Here is a 21,535-nt window from a genome sequence, read left to right as displayed (position 1 = left end):
CCCTTTGTCACTTTCACATAATTTCATTTGTCTGCAGCCCTTGGACTGTCTCAGGATGTTGCAGGTGCAACTTTTATGGCAGCCGGTAGTTCAGCTCCTGAGCTGGTTACTGCTTTCCTGGGTAAATATTGCTCCTTATATTTTTTGCTTACTCTCTGTGATTTTATCTTCTTCAAGTCTGGTAGCACTAATGTAGCAATTACCTTGCTTATAGGTGTATTTATCACAAAAGGAGACATTGGCATTAGCACCATTCTTGGATCTGCAATGTATAACCTCTTTGGCATCTGCGCAGCTTGTGGCTTACTATCTAATGTGGTATGTAAAACAACTTTACTCCACAAATTTATTGTCTTGACACATTACAAAAATGGTTTATGGTCCAGAACAAACAAGGCACTAGTAATGTGTTCAATCAAATTTATTAATCAGTAGAAAAACATGTATTTCATTTAAAGTTAACCCACAAATAGCTCTTGGTCAAATTTATGAAAACCAGAGTAGGTTCTGAAACACCATTTTTCTTAAAATTCCTTCTCTAAGCAAAATGCAAAAGGTTACAATATTTAGCTACAAACATATAGTTTTAGTATTGTGCTAAGCATGTACTTGAAGTTACACTGTAACGGAAACAGTAAATTATCATTTTACAGGCCTCAACGCTATCATGTTGGCCCTTATTCAGAGACTGTGCAGCATATGCAATTAGTGTAGCTGCAGTTCTTGGCATAATATTCGACAACCAAGTTTACTGGTAAGCTTGAAATGATCATTACTCTTATGGAAAACACAATTACAGAGAGGGTTTTTATGAAATTCCAATGGTTTAGCAACATGTCTTTTTCGGAAATGTTATTTCAGTCACTTCTCAATTACCTACCACTTTGGTACCATTTTCCCACATGCCTCTGAGCTAACTTCCTCATCACAGGTGCTGGTTGGGTTTTCCCTTTGAAAGTTCTTCAGTCATGTGAGTCTCCTTGTCTCACTAATCACTGGACATTACCACCCTTCCTTCACCCCTCAGCCTGTTCAGTCTCCCCTTTTGTTGTCAATTAAAGCCCCAGCAGTTGGGTCATTTCTTCTACTGGGTGGTTTACCTTGCCTAGGTTAGAAGTGGTCATAGTCACAAGACAGGAGAGAAATGACGGAGGAAGTAAATTTTAAAATCTTTCAATTCTTCCAACTCTCTCTCTGATGTTCATTTAGCAACAACTATAGCCTTCTTCCTCTAAGAATCAACAATATATAGGTATTAGCAATTGTTTGCTTTGTTACCTCCCAGTGTCTTGCTGTTGCAAGAAAATGAAAAAGAGGGTGACTCAGTGGACAGCTAATAACTTTTTCAACTAAGAAGAACCAGGTATCTATTATGGGTTTATCACCATGCTAGGAGTCACAAGGGATGGAGAGGAATGTAAAATGCACAGCCATATAGACTGTGCACTGCATAATGCTACAGGATACCAGAAAAATAGAAAACAATGTAAATGGCACCTTTCTGGAGTATTACAACTGGAGTTTTACAACTTTCTGGAGTATTACAACTTAGCAACCCTGCATAAGACCTGCAGACAAGAAACTTAAAATCTTGCAGGGAGCAGAATTTCTAAATGAATCATCCTGAAATCTAGTCTGTCTCCCAAAGAAAGCCTATTGCCTATAGTAGGGATCCTTCTGGAACTCAGCAGTTATCTTTAAAGTGACAATGACTGTCCTAATGATTGTCTCTAAAGGGACAATGACAATAACTGTAAGAGTATCCAAACCTATGCTCCCTCCATTAGGGAAAACAAGAATTCTGTGCTTTCAGTGTAGCAGAGCTTCACTGGCTATAAAATAAAAGGTAAATGAAAGGTTCAAATGTAGTGGTATTACCTAATCACAACTCTTTAGGAGACCAGACTATGGGACAACAGTTCTTAGTGCCTATGATGTAATTTCATTTTTTAAATATCCTTATTGTCTTGTGACTACAAGCCAAATTTAGTTATATCAAAAAAAAAAAAAACCAAAAATGAAAAAAACCCCTGTAAACTGGAAAGTCCCAAAGCCTTATATATTCTGAATAGTTTACACAAAATTCTTACACCAGATTTGAATAGATACAGTTGAAATGAACTAACAGATAAACCATATTCCTTTAAAATACTGTATATTTTGAGGAATGCATGCTGTCAATGAACTGAGATGGAGAATTCCCATCACTATTCACTAGTTTAACTTTTATTTTGAAAGTCTACAATTTTTATTTTCAAAGCATTTTTTATGCCTATAATTTGTAAAGTATAAATGAAGACAATGAATTTAGAATCCTTGGTTTTATTTGAAATATAGAAATGAATGCCAAGCTTTTATGCATAAATTTATAATAATGCTGTAGCCAAGTCTGGACACAACTATAAAACCAAAATACACCTAGAAATATTATTTGCTTTATTGCTGTGTTGGAAAATTATTAAGCAGATACTGCCCCCAAACTAGTAGCTCTACAAAACCTTTGTTTTTTTATTTTAAAATACACAAATTTCTCTAATTTATAGGTATGAAGGAACTTTACTGCTTTTGATATATGGATTATATGTTTTGGTGCTGTGTTTTGACATTAAAGTTAACCAATATATTATAAAGAAATTCAGCCCTTGCTGCACTTGTCTTGCCGAAACTACGGAGAGGAGAAGTGAGCAAGAACAACTGATGGGATGGGAAGACGAGGGTCAGCCACTCATCCGTCGGCAATCAAGAACTGACAGTGGGATTTTTCATGACGATTCTGGCTACTCTCAGCTTCCTTTAAGTTTACATGGTCTTAGTCAGGTTTCTGAAGGTAATAAGCACATCATGCCCACTATTAAATCTACTCACTAGAAAAACTTGAGTCTCATTTTGATTCCGCAATTACTATATACTTTTTATGTAAAAGACACTGTGGATATTCAGACATGATGAAGAGGTGGTCCCTATCCTTAAGAATCTTCCAGTACTATAGAGAAAAAAGAAAATAGCTAGAAGATGAAGGTTGAAGTACTATAAAGAGGAGAAAATAAAGTACAACTGTAGTTCCTAAATGGGGCAGACTGTATAAAATTTGTATAAAAGCTAGGAAAGATAACCACAGAGAAGGCAGCATTTAAACTGAGCCTTGTGGAACAGATCAGATTTTAACTGATGGCCTGATTTATTACCAATAATTAACAGTTACAGAAGTCTGTTATGTAAATAACATAGAAGTAAAAGTAAAGTATATTCGATAAACTGATGGCCAATGAATTAATATGAGCAAAAGGCCTGGTCAAGGACTTGCATACCTGGAGCACAGAATGTATACGTTAAAGAAGCAGATTAAAGGTTGATAGTAAAGAATAGGAGAGCCTTATATGCTAGTATGTAAATCTGCAGGTTTCTGAGCAGGGCAATTAGAGGATAAAAGAAATGGAGGTCTGTAAGAAGCCACTAAAACAGCTGGTGTGTTTGGTAGGTGCCTGGACAGAGCAAAGGAGTAGGAATAAAGGAGACAATGCAGAGGAAGCATCACCAAGGTGGGACAACTGAAAGACTGTACAGGTCAGAAAAGGGAGCAGAGGAAATTCTGAGATTTCGTTCATGACTGATTGAGAAAAGGGGAACACCACTTACAAAAACGTGGAATTTAGGAAAAAGTGCTGGTGTGCGAAAAACTAGTTTTAAATATGTCATCTGAAGCAGTTGCAGAACATGTGGATAAATGCGTTTAGTAGAAGTTCATCTAGGGCCAGAAACAGAAATTTATGCATTAGTTTTTTACAAAGTGGTTGTATGAAACAGATTCTAAATTTACCTAAGTACATTAGGAAGCTATTCTAATTTACTACCTAAAAAAATTACAACATGACATTTCCCCTTCTTCTAAAAATTAGTTTCTAGACTTTCAGGTGCAAGTGGCATATTGCTAAGTTAAATTTTTTAATAAGAAATTCAAAAGAACCAAAAGAATCTTTTCATTACACTAAAATTATATCTAATATTATTTAATGGTCCATTGGCTGAAGCTTTGAAAATTTTTTCATGAGTTATTTTACTGGCATTAGTTGTAATGTAATTTGATCCAATACATGGCTACATTATAATGGTACATTACAATATAGTACATTATTTTGTAAATGCCATGCAAATTTTAAATAATTTTAAAGTGAACTCTTATTTTTATCCAATATATTGTCTTCCACTAACTTAACAAAACAAATTAAATAAAAGAACATACTCAAGTTTTATAAGTGATACTGTAGATTCCATACTAGTTCCTATTTTCTTAAAGGCTCTTCCTAAGAATTATAGTGAATTCCAAATTTAACAAATAAATGTTAAGAAAGAAAACTTGAAGCCCCCCCAAAATCACGATATTTAGAATGGAATATTCAACTTAATAAAAATATTATGCTATAATTGTTTTATACATCTTAAGTATGCATTATCTGATACACAGGGCAGGCTAGAGACATCATCAATACTGGAGGACAGAGACAACTATATTAGCTATAATAGGTAGAAGGCAAGTTAGTCCCATAAGCAAAAAAAGTTACTAAAAACCATTCATATTGTAGAAAACCAAGAGAAGTCCAACTGACACTTAATAAACATTATGTCGAATACATTTACTGAATGATCCAAGATATTTTGATGGATTTTAGGTCCCAAATCAAGAAATGCTGAGTATCGCATTTTATACTGTCTGCCCTAAAGTCTCAATTAGTTCCTTTTTGCCAGCAATATCAGTAATGAGGTATTCAAATGTTTTAAATAGCCTCTTAGAAACTGATACAGCTAATTTATTTCAATATAGCTTTCTAAATGGACATTTCCAACTTAATTGGCCATTTGAGAAAACTCAAAATCATTTATTTTTTCCTCAACAGATCCACCAAGTGTTTTCAACATGCCTGAAGCAGACTTACAAAGAATTTTTTGGGTACTATCCCTTCCTATCATTACCTTACTTTTTCTAACCACACCAGATTGTAGAAGAAAGTTTTGGAAAAATTACTTTATGATAACCTTTTTCGTGTCGGCACTATGGATATCTGCATTTACATATATCCTGGTTTGGATGGTCACAATAACTGGTATGTATCTTTAGTACAAGAGCACAATTTAAAAAAGAAAATAATCAGTTTCACAGAAGAACTGCTTATATTCACTAAAAGTCTAGCTAAGGAGGAATTTCTCTTTCCACAAAGACTAAAGATAACTGCTATTTACAAAAAGATTAAATATTAATATACCAGCAAGATCATTCAGGGGTTTGTAAGTTGTGTATTATATACCAACTATATTCTCAAATATTATACAGCCTAGAGTTACAAGTCAAGGGATCTTCTTATAAATGAAATCAAGTACACAGGATGTCCTCCTATTATGCTAATAATTAAATCACATTGTATGGGGTCTACAATATGCTCTATCCATTGAATTCTATTCCACAATGAAAAATATAGCAAAGGGACAATATTTTGAGAAAACAGTACATGCTCACTGTTTAACTGGATTACATTTCACTTTGCTTTTGGATATGGCAATACAAACCAACTATGAAATGGGTGAAAAGTACATAAAATAAAATTTAAGTTTAGGTTTCTACTACCTTCATGATTGAAATTTAAATATTACCGCTGGCCATAATCAGCTCTAGTTTCACAGAACTCCAAAAGAAAAACACTGAATATAAACATAGGAAAAAAAAAAATCAAGAATTTCTCCCAGAAAGGTTAACCCAAATGAACATATCAGAGGTGAGCAAACTATGGTCTGTGTGCCCAAACCGTCAGGACTCCTGTTTTTGCTCATTAAGTTTTACTGAACATAATCACACCCAATCATTTATATATTATCTGTGGATATTCTCACACTGAAATGGCAGAGGTGAATATTTGCAACAGAAACCATATAGCCTGCATTGCCTAAAATAATTACTACATGGCCCTTTACAAAAAAAGCTTGCCGATCTCTGACTTTCCCCAAATTAATGTATGACTTAGAATAGCATGCTAGCAAAAAGCAGAGTATTTCTTTTCTTTTAATGACAAGGATGAAAAAGTCCAATTAGCTTGCATATTAAATCTCTCCAAATTTTCTCAGCCAGAATATACTTAACAATAGGAAATCAGGAAAAGAGCAAAATTAAGTAACAGATCATAGAACAGCCCCCAAGATGATAAATATTAGTGTTATTTATGTACATATGAACTCTGGCAAACCAGTAACAAAAATTAACAACCAACTATAATTCCAATATCAATATATAAAGCATGCAATAAACAGCTACTTAAAGTACTTTTAATTGACATTTTAAGAAAAAGACTTTAAGGTAAGTATTCAATTGCAACATTAAAAGAGCAGTTACATGTTTTTTTTATTTAACTTCCCTCTGATTCTGTTTCTGAACACATTTCTGGAAAATGCTGGACTGACATCAAACTTAACAGAAGGATTAATAAATCGGGAACATGATGTTAGGAAGATTCAGGTAGAACCCGATTTTTGTTTTCTTTTGTTTAAGGTATATCACCAAAGTAGGACCTAAAAAATGTGTACCATGTTAACACATTTATAGGTTAAAAATAGCTATAAACAACTTGTTTAATTCTGACTTTAAGAAAATGCTTTGCAAAACAGAAAATAACCAATCTTATCATTAGCATATATTAAGCAACAGCCTTGATCAGTTAATAGTGAACATCCAAACCTTTGGTAGGCATTATCAGGCAGAGGAATTATTCCTTAGAATTTTGTCTATTAAATATCTTTAGATATCTATCATTAAAAATCTGTACTACCTGTATTACCCAATTTGCCAATCTTATTCAAATATTTTTCTAGCTAAAATCTAAGTACATATTGGTTGTGAAATCTAAATGTGCCTATTTTCTTTTTGTTCAGGAAGGAAATATCTGAAATAACTGCAGAGAATGGTTATTGAATCTATAAGATTTATAACTTGTAGTATCTATGTTTATTATAGGGGAAACATTAGAAATTCCAGACACAGTAATGGGCCTTACTTTATTAGCAGCAGGAACAAGCCTGCCAGACACGATTGCCAGTGTGTTGGTTGCAAGAAAAGGTAAGAGCTAGGTCCCTCGTGCTGCAATGCCCATTCTTCAAGCCTGGCTGAAATACACTGAGCAAAAGTACCTTTAAAAATATTTATTTCCTCAGGGCGCCCAGGTGGCTGTCGGTTAATCGTCCGACTTCAGCTCAGGTCATGATCTCATGATTCGTGAGTTGGAGCCTTGCATCAGGCTCTGTGCTGACAGCTCGGAGCCTGGAGCCTGCTTCAGATTCTGTCTCCCTCTCTCTCTCTGCCCCTCCCCTCGCTCAGTCTGTCTCTCAAAAATGAATAAACATTAAAAAAAAAATTTCCTCAGCATACTTTGAAGAAAAAAAAAAAGAGTGACTCAAGAGGAAGGGTTTACTATTTAATTGCAGATTAACTTCACTAAATCTAACCCCCAAATAATACTTATCTGAAATGTGCATTAAATCATAATTAACCATATTAAATGAGAATGAAAAGCAACAAGTAATCTACAGACCTTATTGAAAAATGGTTTAATAAATAAAGATAATTATTATTAAATAAATGTTAAGACTTTAAATACTAACCCCCCCAAAATTAAAAAATACAAATTCAGTAAGACTTTTGTTCTAATAACAATTTTCCAAAACCAACAAACAAAAAAAAATTTCCAGTGTTTTTTTATGAAGCTTATTAATAAAAATACAGCATTGGTGTGCACATTTTAACAACATGCTTTTTTTTTTTTTTTTTTTTTTTTTTTTTTGCAGGCAAAGGAGATATGGCTATGTCTAACATCGTGGGATCCAATGTGTTTGATATGCTGTGCCTAGGTGTTCCATGGTTTATTAAAACTGCATTTATAAATGCATCAGCTCCTATAGAAGTGAACAGCAGAGGACTAACTTACATAACCATCTCTCTCAACATTTCTATTATTTTCCTTTTTTCAGCAGTTCACTTCAATGGCTGGAAACTAGACAGAAAGCTGGGAGTAGTCTGCCTATTATTATACTTGGGGATTACCACATTATCGGTTCTATATGAACTTGGAATCATCGGAAATAATAAAATAAGGGGCTGTGGAGGTTGATATTAATAGGGTTATGTGGAAAACGTGGATGATGGGAGAAGGAAGAGCAGGAAAACTCCATTTCTTCATTTAAGTCAAATAAAAAATATCCTGAACTTTAGAATCTAAAACTTACTTACAGTAATTCTTCATCACCAAGAAAAGTAATTTAAAACCAACCCAAAATCACATCCTAATTTGTCTGAGCCCTTTCTTTTCAAGGACAATTACATATATAAAACGGAAGTTTTGAAAAAACCATCTGTTTTACCTTACAGTAAGTTGATAAAAGTTGAGGAAACTTGGACAAATCCCACTATGTAGTACTGAAAGTAACAACAAGAAAAATGGCTTATTTCATTAAAAACAGTATAACCATTCATTTAAACTGAATGACCAACTTGCTGTCTTTAAAAACCCAAACTTGAGATTAACAAAAACCACAGTATATTTAACACTATACTGTTAAAAGCTGGTGGGAGTTTTAAAAGTTCATTTTTACAGCTTTTGTAAGCATACAGTATTACTAAAAAAAATGACTTTTTCTAGGAGATTCAGCAAAACAGATGTAAGAATGTTCCAACCGTGGTTTAAAATTACGCATTACGATCCAAGCGAACATCGATTTCTCTGCCACTGATTTTTATGCCATTCATTATTCTGCATGCTTTTTCAGCTGATTCTGGGGAGTCAAATCTGACTGTTCCACAGCCTTTTGACTTTCCATTCTCCATTTTTATTTCTGCAAACATTACATGACCTGTGAAAGAAAAATTATAAAATTACTAGTCAGTTTAAGTGGATTTCATCTCACTAAACAGGTCTGATATTCCTTATAGCCAATGAAATGATAAATAGCTGGCTAAAAATATTAATGATTTAAAAATAACATCATATAAACATTATTCTCATCATTTTACATTCTGAATATAAACATGTTAAAGTATACAAAATAGGAATAAAAATAAATTTGCTTAGGATTTAATATTTTATTAAAGTAGAACATAAAAAAATACTTTTATATTAAATTCTTAGTTTCTGAAGTAAATTTATAGCAGCAAGGCAAACAGCACAAAATGCCAGCAAGTCACCATGCACAATAACAAACTTACAAATATGAACAAAATTACTTTTAGAAAAAAAAAATTTTTTTTCACTTTCTGCCCAATCTCCCCAATCTCTCCTTTCCCTTTTATCTTCCTTTTCATTACTTCACCACTGCAAATAGTAGCAACTGCCCAGAATTTTAATTTTTATCAGGCCACAAAGGGCCCCACTAATTCTACTTATTAACCACAGTGCCATTTTATTTATTCAATACCACAATTTGAACTCCAGTGTAAGAGTGGTACCAAATAGGTTATGGAAATAGGCATGGAAGAGATAGCATAGATTAAATCAATAAAAGTAACAGTGATGGTAAGGCCCAAAGAAGAACCTCAGAGAAGCTTCGAGGAGAAGGAAGAAAACCAGACAATTATTGCATATATAGGTAATATCACTGCTGGTATTCATTAAATCATTCATCAAATTACAAAATATCCATAAACATCCACCACACAAACCAGAACACCTTTGAGAGTAAAATGGAGAGTGATTAGTAATTACACACAAATAACAGATGAAAAGGAGACTATCCCCAGGCAAACTGGGATGTATTATCATCAGATCCACACACATTTAGGGGAGTTGTGTGCCCACTTACCGTATTTCCTTTCCTTGAATATTATATAGTAGCCAAATCACTACAGGCTAATTTTAGTCTAGCAACATACTTAGAAAGCCAAACATATTTAGTTCTATAAAGGGACAAAAAAGGAGAGGGAGATAATAAAAGCCTTATAAAAAAAAAAAATTGCATAAGCCCTTTGCCAGGTGATAGGATCTATTTTAACTTCAATGCAGGAGTAGAAAATCTTTTTTTTTTTTTTTTCCTGTTTAAATCTTGATCTGAATGATTTATTATCTACAACATCCTGGACTACTCTGTTTTTGTTTTTTCAACCATTTCCCCAATCCCACCCTTACTGCATTTTTTTAAACCAACTGGCAATCAACTGCTCACCCTACCTAAATGGTCCAAGTTAATAAATGTCATGAGTCAAAACCATGATCTTGTAACCGAGACCAGGGAGCCTTTAACTGTTCTAGAAGTTATAAAACAGATTAATCCCCAGAAAAAATTATATTATCATGGTTAAAGTAAATTCAAACAATATATAACCAAGCTACAATTCGTTAAAACAAAAAACATAGAAATCACATTTTCTAATAAACAACATAAAATGAAACTTTAAAAAACTTTAAAGATAGATGCAGAGCAATTTCCAGAGTCCTCTTAATATTGTGAATGCTGAGACCTGGAAAAAGCAAGTTTAATTAAAGCATACCTTGGTCAAAGACAGCACAGTACAGTGATTTCGGTGGATTACTGTGGAGAATTTTCAAGGGCTTTTAAAGTTAGAGGTTCTTCCTTATCTACTTTCACCTTTCATAAAAACTTAGGGCTTCTCTTAACATCAGCTTTATTAGCAATAGTAAGTTTTACTCAAGCCAAGAAATCTTCAAAACTTCAAAGGAAAATACGTAATTATCTCATGCAAAATCTGTCTCAATCTTTCAAGTTTCTCTCGCTCTCTTTTTCTTCTCTTAAATTGTCTCTATCAGTTTAGGAATCAACAGTCAGACTCCCAAATTCCTGACCCCACCATGATCTCACAGCTTTTCAATCTGACAAGGTCTCTCCACCAAAATGCTTCCACATTCTTACAGTCTGAACACTCAGGCTACAGAAACTGGCTTATAGATACTCGTTTCATGGTAAGACTGTTCAAAACTCCCACAAGGCATAGAACCAGAAAGCGTTTTACGTTTTCTAATCCCATAAAAACACCAACTGAGATAATTCACTTTTCTAAAGATAAATAATTGAGGAGAAAAAAAATTAGTTTCCAATAATTAAATCAGACCCCCTTGGCTATATTTACATATTACAAAGTCTGAGGACTTTCTTAAATGACTTAAATATCTACTGATCTTGTGTGATTCCAAGAAAAACGAAAATAGAACTGCTATTTTAATAATAGTATAGGACAAAATAGTATGCAATGAGAAATCAGTACAACAGAATAGTCAAACATATTGCTGTTACATATACTAGTTAAAAAATGACTTATCCTGCAGTGAAAAAAACCTTGTCACTTTATTTAATCCAGCCTATTAACATCCTGTGGGTATGCTTTGGGAAATGCTGATATAAAAGCATTATCTAAAAATAGACAAAATTAAAGCAAAAATAAATAAATGGTTCAATAAAAGCCATTACCAAAGTGAAAGTGTAACATAACCACAAAAGAAAAAAGCAAAATCAGATACTCTGTAAGAAGCTGTAATTATGATATAAGGGACAAAAAACAAAGTTTTAGTGTTTCTTTACAAACAAAAGGACTATCAATGAATGCTCTTCATATATTATTTTTACTGTTACTGCATTATGTTTTACTATTAAAATATGCCAGAGTTAAAGTCGACTAGTCATCCTTGAAGCAGCACGTGGTTTAGTAAATAAAATCTAACCCAAATCTCTATTTTCTAGCCAGTTAACAAGCATACTGATCCAGAAAACTACATAATGGAAATCTGTGGATCAAAGTTATATTTGTTTACATGGTTTATAGCAGGAATAATTCAACGGGCTTTCCTTGCACTGCAGTTCTAAAATCTTATGATCCTGCCTCATACCAAGCCAAGTCAGAGTATAGCTAAAGTGTGTAATAAATACAGGACCAAGTTTGAAAGACTATGTCTATATGAGTCCGTTAGCACAAACTACAACTAACTCTGAATGGTTCAGTTAATTTATTTATACTCAGCCTTCTTAAAAATGCATGTCACTGAGGAATTACATAGGGTAGGATTAAAAAAAGATCTATTTTACTACACTCATTCTTCATGTTGTTATGTCTGGGGATATGTGAACACAATTTCCCCCAAATTACAAAGTATGAAGAAATATTGTACTGAGGTAGTATAACCTAAAATACATTTTCTTGGCCTTTGTATTTGCCCCATCAAGGACAGTTAACCACTATAGATGGTCCCAGCTTATAATGGTTCAATTTACAATTTTCAACATCATGATGATGCAAAAGTGATACGCAGTAGAAACTGTACTTTGAATTTTGATCTTTTCTCAGGCTAGTGGTATGTGGTATGATACTAGTGATAGTGGGCAGCAGCCATGAACCACAACTCTCAGTAAGTCAGGCAAACACAGGGGTAAACAAGCCGTACATTTATAATCATTCTGGACCCACACAACCACTCTATTTTTCACACTCAGTATAGTATTTAATCAATGATATATTCATGATATATATTTAATCAATGATAATCATGATATATTCAGCACCTTATTATAAAGTAAGCTTTGTGTTAGATGATTCTGCCCAACTATAAGCTAATATAAGTGTTCTGAGCATGTTTAAGGTACACTAGGTGAGACTATGATGTTCAGTAGGCTAAGTGTAATTAAATGCATTTTCACCTTACTATATTTTCAACTTAGGATGGGTTTGTTGGAATGTAACCCCACTGTAAGTCAAGGAAGATTTGTATAGACATTTGGTAAGCACAGGGCTTTGCTGGTGAGCCATTTACCGACAGATACTGTCTGGGGAAGATGCATGGAGTACCACTAGACTTTTACTAAGAAGCAACCAAAAGGATATACTTACTCACTTTGGGCTCAAGGGGGAAAAAACAACAACAAAACTGACTTTTACTGTGAAAGAGGTCATTATTGACTTGGAACAGGTTAGAAAGAAACTTCTCATACTAAGAAAGAAAAAACTCTCTTAAGATTTGAAAATAAAGTGCTGTGGCAGAAAAATGGATAGTTCAATTCATATGAGCCAGGTAACTTCCATAGTTGCCAATAGCTGAACACTTAACTCTATATTCCCATAACTTATTTTCTTTACCATCAATGCATTTTAAGGTTAAAAAGAGGAAGATGGTGGGGAATTATTTAAATATGGTATTACTTTATTTTATTTTTTTTAATATATGAAATTTATTGTCAAATTGGTTTCCATACAACACCCAGTGCTCATCCCAAAAGGTGCCCTCCTCAATGCCCATCACCCACTTTCCCCTCCCTCCCACCCCCCATCAACCCTCAGTTTATTCTCAGTTTTTAAGAGTCTCTTATGCTTTGGCTTTCTCCCACTCTAACCTCTTTTTTTTTTTTTCCTTCCCCTCCCCCATGGGTTTCGGTTAAGTTTCTCAGGATCCACATAAGAGTGAAACCATATGGTATCTGTCTTTCTCTGTATGGCTTATTTCACTTAGCATCACACTCTCCAGTTCCACCCACGTTGCTACAAAAGGCCATAAATATGGCATTACTTTAATATAAATCTAAATAAAAATCAGAAGCTTTTACAATAGAATTGATAAGAAAAATAAAAATCATTATACTCACGATACTATAGATTAATAAAGGATCTAAGAGGAGAGCTAAAATAATAATAATTTCTTTAAAAAAATAATTTTATTTTTAAAATTTTTTAATGATTATTTATTTTTGAGAGAGAGACAGAGAGCCAGCATGGGAGAGGCGCATAGAGAGAGGGAGACAGACAATCCAAAGCAGACTCCAGGCTCTGAGCTGTCAGCACAGAGCCTGATGCCGGGCTCGAACTCACAAACTGCGAGATCATGACCTGAGACGAAGTCAGACACTTAACTGACTGAGCCACCCAGGCGCCCCCACCTTTCATTTTATTAGCTAAAATGCTGTACACATTTTTTAAATGTAGAATTGGATACTACTTTTTTCCTTTCAGAAAACGTCTGAATTGCTAATGTCCATCTATCAAATCAATGCCACTCCAACAAGAATCTCAATACAAGACCTCAAAGTTGCTGCAAGCCTTGCTCACATGTGACCTCAAAAAGAAATGTGCCTGCTACACATATGCTAAAGAAAAGTCAAATCAATATTGGTCACATTTTCAGTAATGTCATTTGTGTACTACGCTTTGTTCTTTTCGTGTCTCCGTTCTACTTTGAAAAATGTAATTTATCTCATTTGGCGCTGTTTTTTTTCACTGAAACTACAACAGATATGACCTATACCTGCCGCCACTGCTCCTCATTTGATGTATTCACTAAGGCCCTAACATGTCCATTCTTTTGCAGTCTATGGGGTTCATGGCCAGATGCTGCTGACTCATCCTGATAGATCCTCTTACTCCTACAAACACTACCAACACTGGAAAACAACATTACAATTCTGTTTTCTGTTCATGGTAACTGTTTTAATAGTTACCTCATTTTTAACATTTTTACAATTAAAAAACATTAAGTTTCTCTTACTTGAATATACATGAAAGCCAAAAAAAAGATAATCAACAAAAGGAGTCAAAAGAACATCTTTGACAGATTCACACTGCATGTTCCTTGAAGGCAAGGATACTATCTTTCACTGTTTGTATGTCTAATTCTAATGACAAGCAGACTGCCAAAAACATACTATTTGTAGACTGATTGACTGAATGAATAAGTAACTGAATAAATGAATGAAGATCTGCTCAGAATACTTAACTCACTCATAAACATTTAATAAACTCTTCCTATATATACGGAGGCAATGAAAAATGTTAGAATGAAACGATGCAGTTCCTGCATCAAAAGCCTCTATCTAAGAGGGAAGAAAACCTACGAACAGGGGCACCTGGGTGGCTCAGTCAGTTGAGTGTCCGAATTCGGCTCAGGTCATGGTCTCACAGTTCGTGGGTTTCAGCCCCACATCAGCTGTCTGTGCTGCCAGCTCAGAGCCTGGAGCCTGCTTCGGATTCTGTGTCTCCCTCTCTCTCTGCCCCTCCCCTGCTCACACTCTCTCTCTCTCTCAAAAAATAGTTAAAAAAAAAAAAACAAAAAAAACCTATGAACAGATTACTACAACAGAGTCAGGTACTCAGAACACAGATGATATCCACGTGATCCTAAGTGATCACCACCACTTTATGAGAAGAGCTGAAGGCTACTTTTGTGGGAGAACACTAAACTTATCCCCTTCGTGATCTCAAAAAAAGTAAATATATATACCAAATACTCTTAACTTTCTGTCAGCTCCCAAGAACTGAATGTACCACTTTTAGTTTCCTTTCATCACTACAGGCCACCCAGATAGCTTACTATTGTGATCAGAGAGTCTCTGGGATACCACGCAACAGCAGAAAAATACTGGCAGGAAATCTGTTACGCTGTTCCACTCACACTATTTCTCCCAGCAGCAAAAGTCCCCTTTTCAAGTAGTAAAACCACCTAATCTTCTACAGACCTAACGAATATATCAAGATTGTACATAGTGCCCATCACAGCCAAGAACAGTTTATAAAAGAGCTAGAAGGGCCACCAGAATGTACCCGTCTAAGGAACTCCAGGCAGTGGGTTCTCTGCTATCAGCTAAGTTTCCTGTATTGTACAGGAAACAATGTGCAGAATGGGTCTCATTGATGGACTCCCACATCATTTGGATGTCAGCATTTTTGGGGTCATGTTGGCAATGCACTGCACTCCACTATAAACAAGGAAATAAGTATACCCTTCATTAGTACTTTCCACAGAAAAAAATCTTTTTAAACGCAAGCAATGATGATATACTAACCTTTCAAAAATCAGGTAATAAAGCAAGCCCTCTCTCCACAGAAGACAATGACAGGCTCTACTCTAAATCTGGTTATTTAGAAGTAATTTGCACTGCTCCTTGTCAGAGGAGAGCAGCATAATTTATTTCAAGTGGAATTAGACCTGTCATACTATCCAGGAACAGATTTCTGGACAAGTAAGGTCTAAACACAGTGTTTAAAGGTTTAAAATCAGTTTTTCCTCTGTAATCAATATTATCATATCTGCAGTCATTAGTATACTTACCACACTGACTGAATTTCTCTTTTAGTTTCTGCCAAGTCAAGTCAAAAGGCAGCTAGAATGAAAAAAGGTATTAGTAACAGATATACAAAGAAAAAAATAATTTTAAGTATCCTTTACGTTTAGTTGCTTACATTTCTGACAAATATCTGGTTGCCTTTGGAGCCTATTCTGTCTCTCATTCCGCTTCCCATTGGACCGGACAGAAATCCTCGATCCATATCGATGCTCCTTTCCAGTATAGCTCCTATACCTGGTCCCATCCTATCAAAGCTGGAGCTCATCCGGTCTAGTCCCATCCCCATTCCTCCAGTCACACTGTTCATGCCACCCATGCCACCACCTGGATTTCAAGAACGGAAAGGGGGGGTTGGGGAATTTTGGTGTTTTTTCAAAAACGGAAGAAAAAGGAAAAAGAAGAGGAAGAAGGAAAGAGGAGGGACAAAATCATTTTTGAGAAAGAAAGGGAGAAAAAAATTAATTCATTTATATAAGTAGATAATACATAAACATAAAATTATTTTCATACACACAAAATAACAATCTTCCAAGAAATAGAATTTAATTTGATCTACATTGTTAGTTGAATGTTAATGGCTAACAATCTGTTAATTCTAGCCACTACGTTAATACATCACACATATATACTTCTAAAAAATTCTATTCCAATCATAAAATAACATCATTTAAGTTATGTAAATTATCTGTTTTATCCATTAACATTATAGTTTTTATCATGTTTATTTTTTAATACCATGTGTAATAACTGCTAAAACAAAAAAATATATTACAACTCCCAACACATTAACTGTTGCTCTTATCATACTCTCCTACATAATATTGTTTTCACTTCAGTATCTTCAGTATTTTCACATGCAATTTCTCTTTTCATATCAATTCAATTTTCAATAACCACAGAAAACTTAACTTTTAATTTCAATATTACATAGAACTTAAGGAGATAGAAAAACATGGAATCACACCCCTCTAGCCAGAGCTTGAGAATTTAACTCATAGCTCATACCAAATTTATTCTTATGCACTGAGTCCCCTTTAATTATTCCAATCCTATACATTCCCAAAACTTTTTCTTTTCTCTTGTACCTAATATCCCCATATGGAGAAATTTCAAAAATTAGCCACCCTCACACTGGCTTTCTATGAATAACAAATCTAAAGTTAGGGAAACAGAAGCACAAACATGAGGTAAAAAAGGAAAGTAGGGAAGTTATGATTACTGGCAAAATGGCCAAGGATGAAAAAAATTATGAAAAGGAATGAGAAGCAGGTAAATGGAAGTAAGTATCTTCAGCTGACAGGATTTCTGAATTTGCCCTTAGAAAACTTTAAGTAGGCTGTATTTCCTATTTGTGAGGTTTCAATCAATTAAAGGAGTCAATAAAGTACGGAGAGCTCACAGAAACATGGCTCAGTAAGCAAAAGAGATCAAAAACTGAGCCATGTTTTAAGATTTAACATAAGGCCTAAAATGTGGCAGAGGAAACAGGTGGAAGAAATGTGGCATTCCCCAACTACTCTTGATTCTATCACAGGAAAGGTTTAAGAGGAAAGGAAATAAGCATCTCTTTCAACCTTAGCTCTCAACCTCAGGGAGTCTCTAGAGGTGCTGTAACAGGGGCAAAAGACACAAGATATTCACACATGAAATAAGCTAGTCACCAACAGCAGTTGTAGACAATAGGCAAGGAAACAAAGTTGGTGCTAAAGCAAAAGTTCCTCCTGACACATGATCAAGGAAATCCCCAGATTCCTCAGTTGGAACGGAGCTTCTTGGATTAGCTGACAGTTAACACATACTCTGTTGTTAGTTCAGAAATGTCAAAGAGGTAAAATTCAAAGTTAGTTTAGAAATTTCAAACAGTGATCAAACAGAAAAGCTCAGTAACTCTCCAAGTTTCTCTAAATTATGACAAGACATATTAACACATAAGAACAAAATATTACTATACTATAATAACTACTCTTGCAAAGTCTTTTGCAAGCACTCAAATACTACTGAATAAATTCTAGTAAAATTTAAACCTACTTATTCCAGATCCTACTGGACCCATGTTAGAAGCTCCTATTCTTCCTGCAATCATTGCACTGCCTAAACAAGGATGGAAAGATACTAATTAATTGGAAGAATCATATTTTAAAATTCCCAAGGTACTATGCTCTCAGCTGTACAGTAACCAAAAAGTATAAGTCTTCTAGAAATAGGTTCAAATATGTAATTTACTGAAAAAGAGAGCTAGTACATTAAAATTCCTAAAGTGGTTTTCATCAATAAATTACATGAAACATTATCAATGTCCAATTTTTCACAAAAAAAGGAAACAGACTTTAAAAAACATAATCTGCAAAAAGGAAAAGGAGAAATATGCAGCCAGCCCTACCAAGTCTACCAAAGGAATCTCCAAAGCCTCGATTTAATCCAATATCACCACGTCCAAAATCTCTCTCCATGCTACTAGTCATCGCACCACGGTACAGCTCTGAAAAGATTATGCAACAAATTAACCCTTTTTCAAGTGTATCAGTACATGGTAATCCATTTAGGAACATAATGAAAGTAAACTGGAAAGATGACAAAAGTCACAAATACCAAAAAGTCTGTGATTTACCAACTTACCTCACATGCTATATGATATCCCCCGTCCTGTTATGCCTGTCCCTACCCGCCATGCCCCATATGCCCTCTGGAGATCTCTACAGTGCCCATTCCTACATTTACCTACCTCCCATTCGGCCAACTCCTCCAAATCCTCCCATGCTATTCATTGCTTCCAGACCACCAAACCCAATTCCTATGGAATAAAGATTAATTTGAGATTTGACTATTAGCTATATAGCTGAAAGGTACATGTTGTAAATGTTATGTCTCACCAGTAAGCTCTTCATCCACTCTACCTTGTGCAGGGGCTTAACACATCATTTCCCATCTCTTAAGTATGTACTAGGCTCAGTTTCTGCTAGCAGCCTTTAGGTATGAGCCAACAATAAACTATGACTTTTTTTTCCCTTAGAATTCTCAACACAGCTTCTAATTTACTAAACATGGTACTGGGTACATACAAAAAACAAATGCTTATACATACCTCCTCCAATTCTATTCATTCCTCCAAAACCTGGACCATCCATTCCCATACCTCAAATAAAATACATAGTATGTACGTTCAGTCAATCTTATTTTTAGGACTAAAGAATGACATAACGCAATATAGCAAAAGATACCACTGGTCTAGTCATGACGGAATGCTAGAGAAGCAGTGGGGCACACATGTGAGGCTTTAAAGTGCTATGTACAGCAGCTGTCTAATCATGAGTCTTCAAAAAGGCCTCTATGAATATTTATTAAATAAGAAAACAAAATTCACTGGTCACACATTCAAGCAGAGAATATCTAGGACTAGGTAACTGTTCATTTTTTTTTTCAACACACACACACACACACACACACACACACACACACACACACACACACACACAAGTATCACCACAGCAGATTTAGAGATCGAGTCAGAAAGTAAGGACTCCTTTCAACATGGCAGCTAAGGGAGCAGTAAAAAAAACAAAGAATAAAAAAGCCTTTGTTTAGGAAGGTGGAGGGCCTAAGAATAAAAGTTTCTATTTCATTCAGACCAATTACCATAGCTACACTGATTTTTTAAAGTTTAGCTATAGCATCTCAGCAAAAAACAGGAATCTGAGAGCATTTAGTACTCTATCAATTAAGACACAGTTCTCAAAGTATGGTCTGGGGTCCAATAAGTCAAAACTATTTTGTTCATCAAGTAATATTAAGATATTATTTGACTGCTTACTCTCATTCTGTCATGAATATAAGGTGTAATTTTCCAGAAACTACATGATGTATGCAATATAACAAACGAAATGCAGAAGCAGATATAACAGCACGGCTGTCTTGCCTTAAACCAAACATTAAAGAGATATCCAAAAAGATAAAACGATGCCACTGTGTTTACTAATATTTTGTAACGGAAAATAAAACATTTTCTTAAAAATTATATTTATGTTAATACAGGTCGATAACTGTTATTTTAAATAAATCTGTAAATATTTTTAAATTTCTAAGTTTTATTTCCTAACACAGTAAATACTGACAAACATAACCATGTCAACAAAAGCACTTTGGGACTGCCACCAAATTGGAAGAGAATAAAAGGGTTCTGAAACCACAAGGTTTAAAAACTAATCTTCAGAGATAAACTGTAAATTAGTCCATGTAAAGAGACAAACAGCTCTCTGAAAAGCTACCTTCCCAGCTATAAATACAAATTTAACTTGCTTTTGATAGGGTAGCATTTCAGCCATTCCACAAATACTGTATATCCATGATACACGAGACACTATGTTAAACATTCTCCTCCTGCCTCAAAGACATTTTAAAATCCAAAGTGCTAAACGGCTAGCTACAACACAGCTAGCATCAGAGGAACCCTCTTGACCTTTGCTCACTCTATTTCATGTTCTCTGGTCTCAAGGTTTCATTCTTTTTTCAGGCTGAATGAAATCCTAAATATTCAACTATAAAACAGAATCCTTTAAACACTATTACAAACTAGTAAATGTAAGCTTTATAAATTTAGCAATGTATCATTAAAAAGAAGTAAGAAAGTGAGAATACTCACCACTTGGGCCTAAATTTCCCATTACACCACCTATATTCAACTGGCTGGCACTAATAGGCTGTCCACCTGGACCAAGTCCCATTCCAATGCCTCCAAGACCACCTAAAACACAAATGAAAATGATATTACCAGCCCATATATGATTAACTAACTGGCACTAAATAAATTCTTTAAGCTACATGCCTGTCGTAATATTGCCAAAATTTTGCAAATTTGCAAATAAGAGCACTGGTTCTTGTTTTCATCAGAATGCAGCACAGTGAAGAAGCCTCACTATAACACCATTTATTAATGAGAAGTATTTTATGAAGCAGACCTACCTTCTATCCTAGTTTCAAGGCATTCTAAAAAGGACTAATCAAATACCAAGAGGATTTTGAATAATATTATATACCTTATAAATGGTATACATATCTGAAAATGAGAATCTTGCTCGAGTTTGTAAAACCACTTAAAATAGAATTACGTTTAAGATGGTTCAAATCCAACTAAAAAGTCAACAACAATGAAAACAAAATATTGAATAAAACAAATGTTACATTACCTGGTTTTGTCCATGACAGATTTATTTATTTATATGGCACCTTAAGTGTTTTCACATCTATTTTCCACACAGGAGGAAATTTCTGAGACCTTAAGTTACTTTTATAATGCCATTTAGCTATGTGATTAAGTTAGGACTACAATTTAAGTTTTCGGTCTCTAAATCCAGTATTCCTTTTACTACCTCTCTTAAAATAAACTAAATAAATTTGTTGAAAATAGACTTTAAGAAGTTAATTTGATGACCTTAAAGACTTAACAGTTGAGTGGGAACTA

The 21,535-nt window shown here is 34.5% G+C and overlaps 2 protein-coding genes across 5 annotated transcripts in view; one reads left to right on the top strand and one right to left on the bottom strand.

Moving 5' to 3' along the window:
* The window catches only part of SLC24A5 (solute carrier family 24 member 5), a 33,948-nt gene extending 25,804 nt beyond the window's left edge, over window positions 1-8,144 (top strand). The window contains exons 4-10 of the mRNA XM_007081813.3: window positions 38-121; window positions 215-318; window positions 654-754; window positions 2,544-2,827; window positions 4,893-5,099; window positions 6,995-7,096; window positions 7,822-8,144. Of these exons, the coding sequence (XP_007081875.2) occupies window positions 38-121; window positions 215-318; window positions 654-754; window positions 2,544-2,827; window positions 4,893-5,099; window positions 6,995-7,096; window positions 7,822-8,144 (1,205 nt within the window). The remainder of the gene's footprint in view (window positions 1-37; window positions 122-214; window positions 319-653; window positions 755-2,543; window positions 2,828-4,892; window positions 5,100-6,994; window positions 7,097-7,821) is intronic.
* MYEF2 (myelin expression factor 2) overlaps window positions 7,369-21,535 on the bottom strand; it is a 31,615-nt gene continuing 17,448 nt past the window's right edge. For 3 of the 4 annotated variants that reach the window (XM_042988933.1, XM_042988936.1, XM_042988935.1), the window contains 8 exons: window positions 20,717-20,818; window positions 19,163-19,213; window positions 18,803-18,871; window positions 18,461-18,559; window positions 18,109-18,171; window positions 16,196-16,404; window positions 16,065-16,116; window positions 7,369-8,883 (listed from right to left, as the gene is read on the bottom strand). In XM_042988933.1, coding sequence (XP_042844867.1) covers window positions 8,720-8,883; window positions 16,065-16,116; window positions 16,196-16,404; window positions 18,109-18,171; window positions 18,461-18,559; window positions 18,803-18,871; window positions 19,163-19,213; window positions 20,717-20,818 — 809 coding nt within the window. In that variant the 3' untranslated portion in view covers window positions 7,369-8,719. The remainder of the gene's footprint in view (window positions 8,884-16,064; window positions 16,117-16,195; window positions 16,405-18,108; window positions 18,172-18,460; window positions 18,560-18,802; window positions 18,872-19,162; window positions 19,214-20,716; window positions 20,819-21,535) is intronic. The other variant, XM_042988934.1, reaches the window with a different exon arrangement.

Source organism: Panthera tigris, chromosome B3 (assembly GCF_018350195.1).
Source record: "Panthera tigris isolate Pti1 chromosome B3, P.tigris_Pti1_mat1.1, whole genome shotgun sequence".
Classification (NCBI taxonomy): domain Eukaryota; kingdom Metazoa; phylum Chordata; class Mammalia; order Carnivora; family Felidae; genus Panthera; species Panthera tigris.
Note: the sequence above shows the minus strand (reverse complement) of the source record. Positions and strands in the feature narration are given on the sequence as shown.